This window comes from Cotesia glomerata, linkage group LG5, assembly GCF_020080835.1.
Source record: "Cotesia glomerata isolate CgM1 linkage group LG5, MPM_Cglom_v2.3, whole genome shotgun sequence".
NCBI lineage: Eukaryota > Metazoa > Arthropoda > Insecta > Hymenoptera > Braconidae > Cotesia > Cotesia glomerata.
The window spans coordinates 8,352,099-8,364,837 of record NC_058162.1 but is presented as its reverse complement, the minus strand read 5'-3'; the positions used below and the strand labels follow the sequence as shown (position 1 = coordinate 8,364,837).

Below are 12,739 nucleotides of genomic sequence, written 5' to 3'. Positions count from 1 at the left end.
CTAATTTTCGAAATATTAGCAATTAAAAATCGTACATTTAACATGTATTTCCTATCCTGACCGTAGTTAGAGTGAACATTTTATTGAATAACAACCATACTTTTCTTAGAATTTTTTTAAAAAACTGAGAATATTTAATTGAAGTTATAACAAGTATTTTTTATGAATAATAACATAAACGAGCGGTGTTCATTTTTTTATAATAAATGTTTGAAGTTAGCAACTTTTGATATTTTACGTGAGTGGAAGTAAGTGAGCGATAGTCTGTAAAGAGAGGCAGCACTAGTGCGTGAGAAAGAAACCAATAGCCATAACCTATTGGTGTCTTTATTTGCCACAATACCTCCTTAAGCCGAAAGTTATAGCTCTATTTTCTACTTCTGTCGACTAGACACATTATTTATTTTTAAAAATAAACATTCCGAGTTAATACAGTCCAGATTATTTTTAATCGATTTGATATCGACTGTCGTTCGAGATCACTAGAAGGTGATGCCTCAGTCTTCGTCTACTAAAATCTATGCGAAAATATAAATAGAATTCTATTTACTATACATCGGTGCTAAATCACTTATATTAACTTAAAAAATTAATTTTTTTTTTTTAAATAACATTCATTCTTTTTTCGAACCATGTTGACTCTTCAATAGTGAGTAAAAAGCTCATTAATTCAACTCGAAGGATTTTTACGTAACAGCTTAACAGATAGAAATGTATATACCAAATTGGCATGAATCATATTTATATATTATATAATATGCTTATTATTACGTTCGTGAAGCTTATCAGACTAACTAATAATGTTTGTCAGAGGAGCGACATCTTTGATTCTCTGGAATCGATTAATCTTAAATAGACACGGATAGAGCGTAATTTTCTCAACGATTCGTCAAGATTTGTTACTGTGCCATCTTGACTGTATTCTCCCGTAAACTTTTTCTTGCCCTCAAACATTTTATTTAGAAATACTATTTATCTTGTCTTTTATTTTATACCGTCTAGCTCATGTTTTAAACCAAACTAAACACTGTAATTTATTATCCCTAGCAAGTATTTCGCGTCAGATTTTTAACATAAAATTGGATTTATCCTCAAAATTATAATATTTTATTACTTTATTTTCTGTTTCCGTTTGTCCCAATTCAATTTATAAAGCAGTTTTTCACAAAACTATAATTAACTTTTTTTTTTTTTTATTTAAGCCAAGAAAATTGACCTGATAAGAACCTCATTAAACCCGTTTGTTTCGACCGTCAACCGAACTCAGCTGACGAACGTAATTAAACGCTCGAGTTGATTCCAGTAATTACGTAGCACCACGATAGACGCATTTTCACCTTTAGCTTTACTTTTTTCCTCAACTCACGCAAAACCTTATCAGATATTTGAGCGGAGTTTTTATATTATACACAATTTTTGTTCATTTATCGATTAAATCGCCCAGCCTTGACATTTAAGCCCCTCGGCCTCCCATTAAGAAGTTTGATTGCTTCGCTATTTTTCCTAAATTTTATTCAACTCGAGCATCCTAGGTCTAACAACTGCGTTAAACTAAATAACTTCAACCCTCTTCCTTCATCCATCTCCTATTTTTGTTTCCATTCATCCTAATGCTTCTACATCATCATTATCATTATCATCATCATCATCATTATCGTTATCGTTATCATTATCATAAAAGATTGCCTCGAATGGCTCACCGGTAATGTAGTTTACTTATAATACTAGAGACAAAAAAATAAATAAATAAATGCATAATGATTTTTAATTTATTGTTCAGTAAGTGTTCCAGCACTTAAAGAAGTCTCGTTGCTTAATTTATCAGCTGATCAGTTTATTTCTTTGATTTTAAGCTAGAGAATGAGATGAAATTTATCTATTACTCATTTTGAATTATTATTATTAAATTTTTTTTGTTATTATAATTGTTGTAATTATAAATTTAAGCTCGTGAAGATCCGGTAGACAGTAACAAAGGAGCATTAGCGCCGCTTTCGGTGTGATTAGGAACATTGTCGCTACCTGTAGCAGAGAACTGGTTCGGAGAGTTCCGCTGATGAGAGGGTGACAGTAGTGGATGGTTCCCCGGTGCGCCGTTCCCCGTGGCCATATTTAACATGTTTCTTGAGCAAGTACTTTGAGATCCTTGAACTTGATCAGACTTAGGCTGCTGGGGGCTCTGCTCGCTGCTCGGATTCGGATTGCTCTCCTGGACATTATTGTTTATCGGCTTTTCACCCACCAGCCAGTAAGTTATCATTTTACCCTTGCCCTGAAGTAATTTTCAAAGATGCATTGTGTTAAAATTACTGAGCTTTTTTTATGATTCAAAATTGTCGTACGGATAAAAAAATTTTTTTTTACTGTGAAAATGACAGTAATCGTAATACGTTCTAAAATTCATGATCTGATTTAACAGTAAATAAAAAAAAAAATTCTTTCCATGTAAAAACAAAATTATGAAAATAATTGTTGAAAAAAATTACGATCTACCTTCAGAGTAACTTCACCTCGACAGCAGACTTCAAATGTTCCAAAGGTGTCCAATATCTCTTTGGTCTTTGGACTGACATGAATTTTCAAAGCTGTAACAGTGAAAGGTAAAGCACAAAATTAATTAGGTCATGTTGGAAAATCAAATTCTTTTAATATCGCATATTTTATGTTAATAATAATGAAATATTTGTAAGGTTTATACTATATAGCCTATAATAGTTTTATAATATTCATATATATTTTATGAAACCTTTTCATCAAGAACTTGAAGCTTTTCTCTTTGATACCCTGATGGTTATAAGCCTTTATTATATGTTACACTACTCTTTGTGGAAGAACTTTATACTGCTATTATTATCACTTATCACCCCCAGTCGCCCATACGCACTCAGCTGGTGATACTTTCTGTACCAAGGATCAGGTTGTGACTTCAGGGTCTTTAAAATGCGCTCACTTTATTCATTAGTTCATTAATTTAATTACACAAAGGATAAATTATGAATAATTTAAATCGATAAATTTCTTATCTTAAGTGTTAGTTTTATCCGTACTAAAATTCAAAAATTCAGTATTGACGTCAATTATGAAAAGCAGTAAATTAATAAAGTTTGGGAAATTCAAAATTCTACAACTCATAATGCTCATTGAATTTTTAATAAAAGAATTTATTATTATGTTTAATTATGAAGTAACTTTAAAATTTTTTCAAGTACAGTCGATTATTATGTGAATCTAATCCGCTTAAACAATTCAAAACGGTGACAAAAAAAATCATTTTAGAATTGAATTTTACAGTTTTAAAAGATAAAAAATTCTGCGATTAAAAAATAAATAAATTATGTTGGTGTCCGTGAACTAACAAAAGTATAAAAATAAAAATAGTTACAGAGAGAAGACAAAAAAAATTTTTTGCATTGAGTTGTGCAAAAATCATATTTTTTTTAATTAAATATTCTGTAAATTTTAATAATCCGTGAAAATAATTACTGTTGACTTTTTTCCGAGCAACAAATGGAATTTAGTAATTAAATTTTTAACAATATTTCAGTTTTTATAAAAAACAAAATCTCTGACGTCAAATTTCTACAATCTAGTATCATTTTATTCGCATGAACAAAGAGTTTGTAGAAATAACTGAAATTGATACTTTTGTTTACACAAGAAATGGATATGCACTGTTGTGATTCTACACGGAAAGAAAATTATAGAAACTATTCCTATATCGTTATGGGAACTAATCCCATAATATTATGGGAACTATTCCTATAATATTATGGGAATGGTTCCCATAATGCTATAAGAATCATTCCTATACCATTATAGGAATGGTTTCCATAATTTATGGGAACCATTCCCATAATAGTATAGGAATGGTTCCCACAATACATAGGTTTAAATCTTACGCGGAAACAAAAATTGGGGCTGTCACATGATACATTCCTGTGGAAGATTCATGTGGCAGGCAATAATGGTTAAAACAACAATAATAATTAAATAATAATAATAATTTATATTATTGAGAGGATAAGAACAATTTTGTCTCCTGGATAGTCACATGATGAAATCGATTTTTTTAGTGAAATTAAGTGTCATTGCAAAGGACATGACTTGAATTTGTACCTTTTCAAGGTTTCATATCATTCTCGTCGATAGTCAATTTATGATGATAAATATTTAGGTTGCATTCGAAAATGCTCTATCTCTAAACATATAATTGAGAAATGACCTTGTATCTTGTGAACTATTGACATTTTTAAAGATATAAGCTCATATTAATGTTACACTCATCGAGACCTTTCATTTGAGTACCCACATCAATTTCTCATATATTTTATATATATATATATATATATATGTTAATATGAAAAATATATCAAAAATGCATGTGAGTACTCAAATGAAAGCTCTTGATGAGTATAACATCGGGATGAGCTTATATGTTTAAAAATGTCAATAGTTTACCAGATACAAGGTCATTTCTTGATTATGTATCTAGACACAGAGCATTTTCGAATGCAGCCTAAATTCTTATTATAATAAATTGACTATTGGTGAGAATGATATGAAACCTTGAAAAGGCACAACTCCAAGCAAAAACCCATTTTATCACATAAATACACTGGCCACAAAATTTTCCTTATTCTCTTAATAATATAGATTATTATTATTATTATTATTATTATTATTATTATTTAATTATTATTGTTGTTTTAACTATTATTACCTACAACATGAAAATCATGTGGCTGCTCCAATTTTTTTTTTCCGTGTATATATTATAGGAATCATTTCGAAGTCACTCCGTACGAAGATTTTATCTTTATTTTATTTTGAGAATGATTCCCATAATGGTATAGGAATGATTCCTATAATGTTCTAGGAATCCTTCCTATACCATTATGGGAATAGTTCCCATAATGATATAGGAACCATTACTATATCATTATGGGAATATTTCCCATAATATTATGGGAATGGTTCCTATAATTGTATAGGAATCATTCCTATAATTATAGAAACCATTCTTATACCATTATGGGAACCATTCCCATCATTATAGGAAATTTTCCCATAATTCTGGGAAAATTTCCTATAATTCTGGGAACAGTTCACATAATTCATGGGAACTGTTCCCATAAAATTATGGGAATGGTTCCCATATTTTTCATTCCGTGTACGTAAAACGGTAGTTTACATATTCGGGAATATTTAGCCCATATATTGAGGCTGCAAATGTCTATTTTACATTTAGTAGCTCCACAGTAACGTATTGCGCCTGCTAATGGAAAACCGAGATCTATAATTAAGCAGTCAAATTAAAAAATAAAAAATCCAGTGAATAGAAATAAGGATTGATTTTAAATGCAATGTATTTCTGAAAAGTACATAAATAACGTAATATTTTTGTATGTTAACTGAATAGAATAGAAAATACTTTAAATTATGCACACCTTTGTTCTTAGGGTGTGCTTTTTTAAAAAAAAAAGTCATTATAAATGGTATATTAATTCAGAAATTCATTTTTGCGTAAAAGAAATATTATTTTCAATATTTCATTAAATTATTACTTCATGAATATTTATCAACAGATCATACAAAATGGAGTTAAAATTAACTAGCATTTTGTGTATGTGGCGCCATCTATTGACTATTTTTTAAACTAAAATAACTCAGTAGCGGTTCATAAAGCAGAGATCAAACAAATTTAAATTAAAAAAAAATTAAGTTCAAAGTGTGGATTATAGGTAGATTTCGTAGAAATTTATCTATTGCATTGGTTCTCATGTCGGAATTCACTTAGAATTCGGTCATAATATCACTTAAGTAGTAGAGTAAGGTTAAAAAATGGCTTATATATTTATATATACATAATATAACGCGGCTTGTGGACACGATAGCTCCTATAATTTTTCATCAATCTTGATGGAACTAGGTACATTTATTTCTTGGATGAATACCTTAGATGAGTCCGAAGATGAGTAAAATCGGTTGATTAGTCTAGAAATAGCAGCCATTTAAAATTTTCAAAATATTGTGAAAATTGCATTTTTGGACACTATCAGTAAATAATTTCTAATTGCGACGAGATAACTTATTTCTGAAAAATTGACATGTAAGTTTATGAAATTACCTTTAATTTGACTTATAGTACATTGACGTTACAATAATTTTTAGCTATTTTATTTGAGTTGAGAGTCATAGTGAACCAGTTTTAGGTAGATTTGAGTTATAATTGACTTACGGTTGAGATACCCCCCAAAATTCTAAGTACATTATAGTAAAACTTGGCGTTTTTTTTTTTTTTTATTAAAATGAAAAGGATTTTATGTAAATGCTAATTACCTTCACCGTTACTTTCCATTCTTGAAGCAGTGTTAACAGTGTCACCAAAGAGACAATACCTGGGCATCTTGAGGCCAACGACGCCAGCGACGCAGGGACCTGAAGAGAAAAATTCACTCGTTTTTAGTTGACAAATTTGTTCTAAATATATATACAATTGAAAAGTAATGCGCTTATAAGCTTAACTCAGCTTAAGGATCAAGTAAACTCTAATGCCCTCCTACTTCCATCGGGTCATTTTTTTTTGTAAAAATATACATTTATGTTTTTATCGTATTTTGTTGCAAGTTAGGACGGAGTACTTTACACGCCAGTGGTTCAATCAAAAAAGTAATTAACTTTTTAATGGAAGCTCTGTGATAATAATCCTTTCAACGGTTTTTTTCATTATTTTATCAAATTATTTTGTAAAAGCGTCTTAACTTTGAAAATTTAACTTCAACTCACTTATACCATATTAAAATAGTTAATTAAATTGAAAAAAAAAAAAAAAAAAAAAATTAGAGCTGGATTTAATAATTAGAAGTGCAAAAATGTTCATATCTCTTCTACAGCGGTTTTATCTATTTTTGGCCATAAAAAATTGACATTTCTAAAATTTGTTTCCCCATCCGATTTTTAAATTTCTAGTTACAAAGTAAATAAATAGATTTTTTAAGTTTAACAATCAAAAAACATATAAAAAAATTTTTCACATTTTTTGAAGAAAATGCTCTCTAAAATTTTATGAACTTTTATAAAATTATGTAAAATTTCTTAAATAATAAATAAAAATTCATACTAAAAATCCTTTCCAGTCTTCATAATAATTTTATAAAATTTTGTGAATTTTTTTTTCACGCTCCTAATTGAAAAAAAAAAAAAAAAAAAATAAAAACTTTTTAGTCAATTTTAACTTTTTTATGACCAAAAATAAATCTAAATAAAAATAATTACCCTTTTAGATATAATTATAAATTAATTAATTGAAAAAAATTAATAGTGAGCTCAAATTTACCAGAATGCATTCCAATTCGTAGTTTGAGCTGCTCACTAGGTCTGTGACGAATACTGAACGTCATAACAGTGTCACGAAGTGCAAGGCTCATTCTAGCGATCTCTCTTGCGTGGTTCATGCCATTCCTGACAGGCAGACCTGACACAACCATGTAAGCATCTCCTATCGTTTCCACCTGTAACAGAAAATCAAACCGTTCGATCATTGTCACTCGAATATCAACGACAAATTTAATGTTTAATTAATGTAAAATAGAAAATACTATTTAACATATGACAATAGTTAATTAATGATCTAAGTCAAAGCTCCTTGAAAAGTATTAAAAACGAATTGAAATATACTGAAGTGTTGCATGGTGTCAATATCATTTATTTGAAATTTAATTCACTTTATTTAACATCAAGGATTATCGATTTCAGTCTCAATGGCTCTTCTTCCATTGTGTACTTTGTTAATAGTTAATATCAATTGTTAATGATAGACAGGGGTTAAGTTAGCAAAACAGATTCCTGGACCTTGAAAAGGAACAGTGAGGATAATAAGCGGATTGTACGAAAATAGCCAGAGGGAAGTGGAATTGTTTTGTAACAAAGTTCTTATTATAAGTTCACGGAAGAATTTTTTCTAAAATAACATAGTCGAGATATGAATGTTTTATCCGAGCCTGTCCATGAATATAAGTATTCCAACCTTTAAAAAATATTAAAAAATTTTTATTTTAACCTGTGTACCAATCACGTTTTTTAATAAAATAATTTTTATTTTTACATCAGCATTTACCATTAATTATTTTTTTAAGAACTTTTGTAAACGTTTGTAATTTTTTATTCGCAACACAGTAAAAAATTTTTCGTCATTGTGTAAAGTGTTAAAAGTTGTGTGTTGAATATTTACACTCTAGTGTGTAGAATTCAACATTCAAGTGTGTTAAATCATTAAATCAACACATGAGAATGTTAAATTCTACACACTAGAGTGTAAATATTCAACACACAAATTTTACACACTCTACACAATGACGAAAAATTTTTTACAGTGAAGAATGAATGGTATCAAGATAATCGAAATGCTTTATGAATTGTTCTTTAAAAATCAAAATGATTTTTAGTTTTGTATTTTGACATCACTATTATAGTTCATCATTTTTCTTCACATTACCGCCTGTTAATAAACCCCCAAAAATTTGGATTCTTTTCTTATTCCCTTAATTTTTGTGAGAAGTATACTAAAAGCTTCTTGAGTTTTTTTTATATTAGTTTAGTAAGTTTTCCACTCAGGATTTTTAACAAAATATCTCTGTAACATCAGAATAAATTAGTATTTATGTACATTATTAAATTATTAGAGAAAATAGATATAATTACTAACTAATGGTTAACAAAAAACAAAAAATAACTAGTGATAAAAAAAATTCAGAACTCATCAAACGAGTTGAGGACATAATTCAATGAAAAAGTAACAAAGTTTAAACAATTAAACAACTTCATCATTGCCCTATAAAATTAATTCAAAGCGATTAACATAGCTAATTGGACAGGTGAAGAAGTTTTAATTGTGATCGTTTGATAAAGCACGGCCCACTGAATTTTATTCCATTCTTTTAAAAACTTTTATTATTCATTGTTCTCCGTCTTCAATTACCTTTTATTCATAACTTTTTTATCTCTATACCCAGGCATTTTCACAGATTTTATTCTCTTTGATTCAATACATGTATCTTTTTATTTACTTTGACGTTATTTTTTATCTCGCTTCTCCTTTGAATTTTTACCTTCGTCGTTAGCCGTCACCCGTTTACTGTCATCTTTAACTCACTTTATCGAGTTTCAAACATCTAAAGTTAAGACATTTTCATGCAAATTCTTACGCTTATTACTATTAACTATATATATTTTCTTTCTCATTAATTAATTTCATTTAGTACTAAACTAATTTTTACTTTTACTTATAAGTCAGTACATTTTTTTCGGGTTATTTTTTAGATTCACCGTTAAAGTCACATATATATATATACAATGTACAATATTTATGTGTATATACACGTTAATATTCTTGCGCACCCATGAGACGTCGTGATAAATCATGTTTATTTAATTTATCGAACTACTCAAGTGTCAGTTCAAATAAAATTCAAGAAATTTTATCTTGAAATATTATTTTTACATATTTATTGACATTTTCGTTCTTGTTATTTTTAGAAATATCCACAGATTCGGTAGAATCTGGCGCCAAGTTCCGTTCAAATTCGTTGTAAACGGAGCGCCAGACTACCGACTATGTTTACTGTAAGCAGAACGGTTTTTTGAGGTTGCGAAATTTTATTTAATTCTACGGTACTTTTTTTACCCAATTTGTTTATCATAACAGTAATTCATAATTTATTTCACCGTATTAATTAATTATATTCACTTATAACAATTTATTTACTTGAAATTATTAAATTTTATCAGCACATACTATAGCTCGCTCACAAATTTCGATCCTGACTTTTTTTTGATGGAGAAAGGTCAGCGCCACAGACTAGATAAAATAAAAATGTGTAGTAATCCTCCTATAGATACGTAACTACAGTTAAAAAAAGTAATTCACAGCTTACATTTACGGCCGCCAGGGTGGACTGGAATTATATCTACATAAACTGTAGCTTCAAGGGGATAGTTTGCAGTAAAAAATGCTGCCAACGCCAGATTTAAGTTGGTACCAATTGTAAATTTTCATTATAATTACAAAAAATACTAAAATCCGAACAAAAACAGTTTCACTGTAAAAAAAAATCGCGCCAAGTCCACGTTCATAAGATTATTAGGAAAAAAAAATTTTTTTTTCTTTACAAAATGATACAAAATAAAAAAATTAAAAAATTCAAGCAGCCGATATGATTGTTTATGATTTTCTGAAATTAAAAAAAATCTTATTGTAAATTTAAAAATTAAAAAAAAATTTTAGAACGTACTTGGTGTGCGTCATTGTGTATTTCAATTTTTTTAAAGTCCTAGTAAATAGATTTTACGAATTTCATTAAAAGTAAAATATTTTGCAACCACGCACACTAAATACGTTCTAAAATTTTTTTTTTAATTTTTAAATTTACAATAAGATTTTTTTTAATTTCCGAAAATCATAAACAATCATATCGGTTACTTGGATTTTTTAATTTTGTATCTTTTTGTAAAGAAAAAAAAAATTTTTTTTTCCTAATAGTCTTATAAACGTGGACTTGGCGCGATTTTTTTACAGTGAAACTGTTTTTGTTCGGATTTTTTATTTATAAAATCAGAAAAAAAAATTTTTTAAATTCAACAAACTTACATTTTTAATGTAAAAAGTTGAAAATATTTTCAAAAATTTTTTCTTTAACTTTTATAAACACAATACAAAAAATTTTTTTGATTTCAATTACCATGTAAAAAATCTGGAGGTTTTTTTTTTAAATGCAAAGTTAAAAAATTTTTCCAAAGTTCCTGCACTTTATTTTTCTATAAAAAAATTTAAACTCTTGTAAATCTCAATTACTTTGAATATAATTACAACCATTATAACCAGTCAATTAACAAATTTAATAAGTCAATTATCAATTTTTTGAAAGCCAAAAGTTTTGCTAATCTGCATTGAGGAAAAACACGAATGATAATTTTAAAGATGACAGAAATAAAAATAAAGGCTACGAAAATGAGAAAATACGAGACGAGACTGAAGACTCTGCAATACAGAACAGTCGGGGTAACAAGTTACAGTTGACCTAATTTGTAAAGGTCTTGTTTTGAAACTTTACCAGCATCAAGTGCGAATGTTTTTGTTTTTATTGAATCTAAATTTATTTTTTTGTCTTTCAACTCAATTATATAGTATCAAATATAACACATTCATATTTCCCAACTACTTCATTATTTTTATTATTATTATTAATAAATAATACTAATAATAAAAAAAATTTTTTATCAATATTAAAGCTAAATATTGTAATTATGATGTGCGTTAACCACCTCATTTCAGCATTACGTATTATGAATTAAAACACAGATAGCGACGACGATTTTAATTTAAACGTGTACTGAATAGAAAGACAAACTTAATACCCATTAATTCGCAGTGTATTAATGGAGGTAAGTGAATAAACACACTGCCTTTTCATTAAATTCTACAAAAGATGTGATATATATGAGGCATGTAGTGGGTGTATTTGTGTGTGCTTGCTCGTAAAATAGATACTTAATGGAAGGTAATATGTAGAAGCGTACATCTTCTATCCGTGTGACATTAACCGACTTCCTGACGTAATTTTATACTTACAAATACAGTGACGCAAATTTAGATCGTGTAGCATCGGTTTTTTAATTATTAATTGATCTTTTTTTTTAATGAATATGATTATGACCTCATGATAATTTCTATGACGTGATAATTCATTGAATAATCAAACATTTTTTTTTTCAATAGGATTGTAACGTGAATGTTAAAATTTTTTTTAATTTAAAAAAATAAAAAATTTTTTTATCATTTTTTTACTATTTTCCAAAAAAATTTTTTTTTTATTATTAAGGTAAAAGCCCCAATAGATGATCATGTACCAGTATATGATCACTCCATGTATTTTTATACCTATATTTGTGAATATAGATATACAAATACATGGAGTGATCATATACTGGTACGTGATCATCTATTGGGGCTTTTACCTTAAAGTCATTTATAATAAAAACAATTTCACCACGATAAAATTTTTACACTAGTAGTCACTCTACTAGTGCTAACTCTTGCAAAAAAAATCTAATGCTTAATTAAGAACAAAAAAATTGTCAACGATAAATAATTTACAAATTGTTGTTCTTAAAAATGTTTTAAATCAAGTTTGTTCACAACAATCACATCCAATATTAAACAATAATTTAGGTAACGATTTTTAATCAATTTGATGAATTTCTTCATATCAACGAGTTGAGATAAGCAGTTGATTAATTTTTTTTTGTTACAAATGAAAACTTGGAGAGTACGAGTAATTTGACCAACATAATGTTTTGTTTTCAAGTTTAATCAGTTTCCGTAGAAACTTTCAAAAATTGCCGTAGCCGATGGTATTTCACATCGTCTTGGCGGGGTATTGGTAAAAAGTTTTCAACTAGCAATAATCGCACCTCAGTAGAACTTCATTGGTTACGATATCGCCACTGCGCAAAGCTGACAATTCTTTCCACAGAAATGGCTTTTAACATCTTAGTTATAACTGTCCTCGAAGGAACATTTTTCGTTCGGCGACGCCACCTGGCGAAGCGCCTGTAACTACTCTCTCTCTCTCTCTCTCTCTCTCTCTCTCTCTCTCTCTCTCTCTCTCTCTTTTTCGTTCATTGCCAGAATTTTAACTATTGTAAATTCCATTTAGTCCACCCTTCAACTCATACTTAAGTA

The 12,739-nt window shown here is 28.5% G+C and overlaps 1 protein-coding gene and 1 non-coding gene across 7 annotated transcripts in view; both read right to left on the bottom strand.

Annotated features, from left to right (window-relative positions):
• Positions 1–545: 545 nt before the first annotated feature.
• Positions 546–12,739, bottom strand: part of LOC123265734 (atrial natriuretic peptide receptor 1-like) — a 227,678-nt gene continuing 215,484 nt past the window's right edge. For all 6 annotated transcript variants that reach the window (XM_044729613.1, XM_044729610.1, XM_044729609.1 and 3 more), the window contains 4 exons: positions 7,337–7,511; positions 6,340–6,438; positions 2,494–2,585; positions 546–2,272 (listed from right to left, as the gene is read on the bottom strand). In XM_044729613.1, the coding sequence (XP_044585548.1) occupies positions 1,943–2,272; positions 2,494–2,585; positions 6,340–6,438; positions 7,337–7,511 (696 nt within the window). In that variant the 3' untranslated portion in view covers positions 546–1,942. The remainder of the gene's footprint in view (positions 2,273–2,493; positions 2,586–6,339; positions 6,439–7,336; positions 7,512–12,739) is intronic.
• Positions 12,372–12,513, bottom strand: LOC123266400. Its single transcript, XR_006509769.1, has one exon. It is a non-coding gene; the product is annotated as a U4 spliceosomal RNA (small nuclear RNA).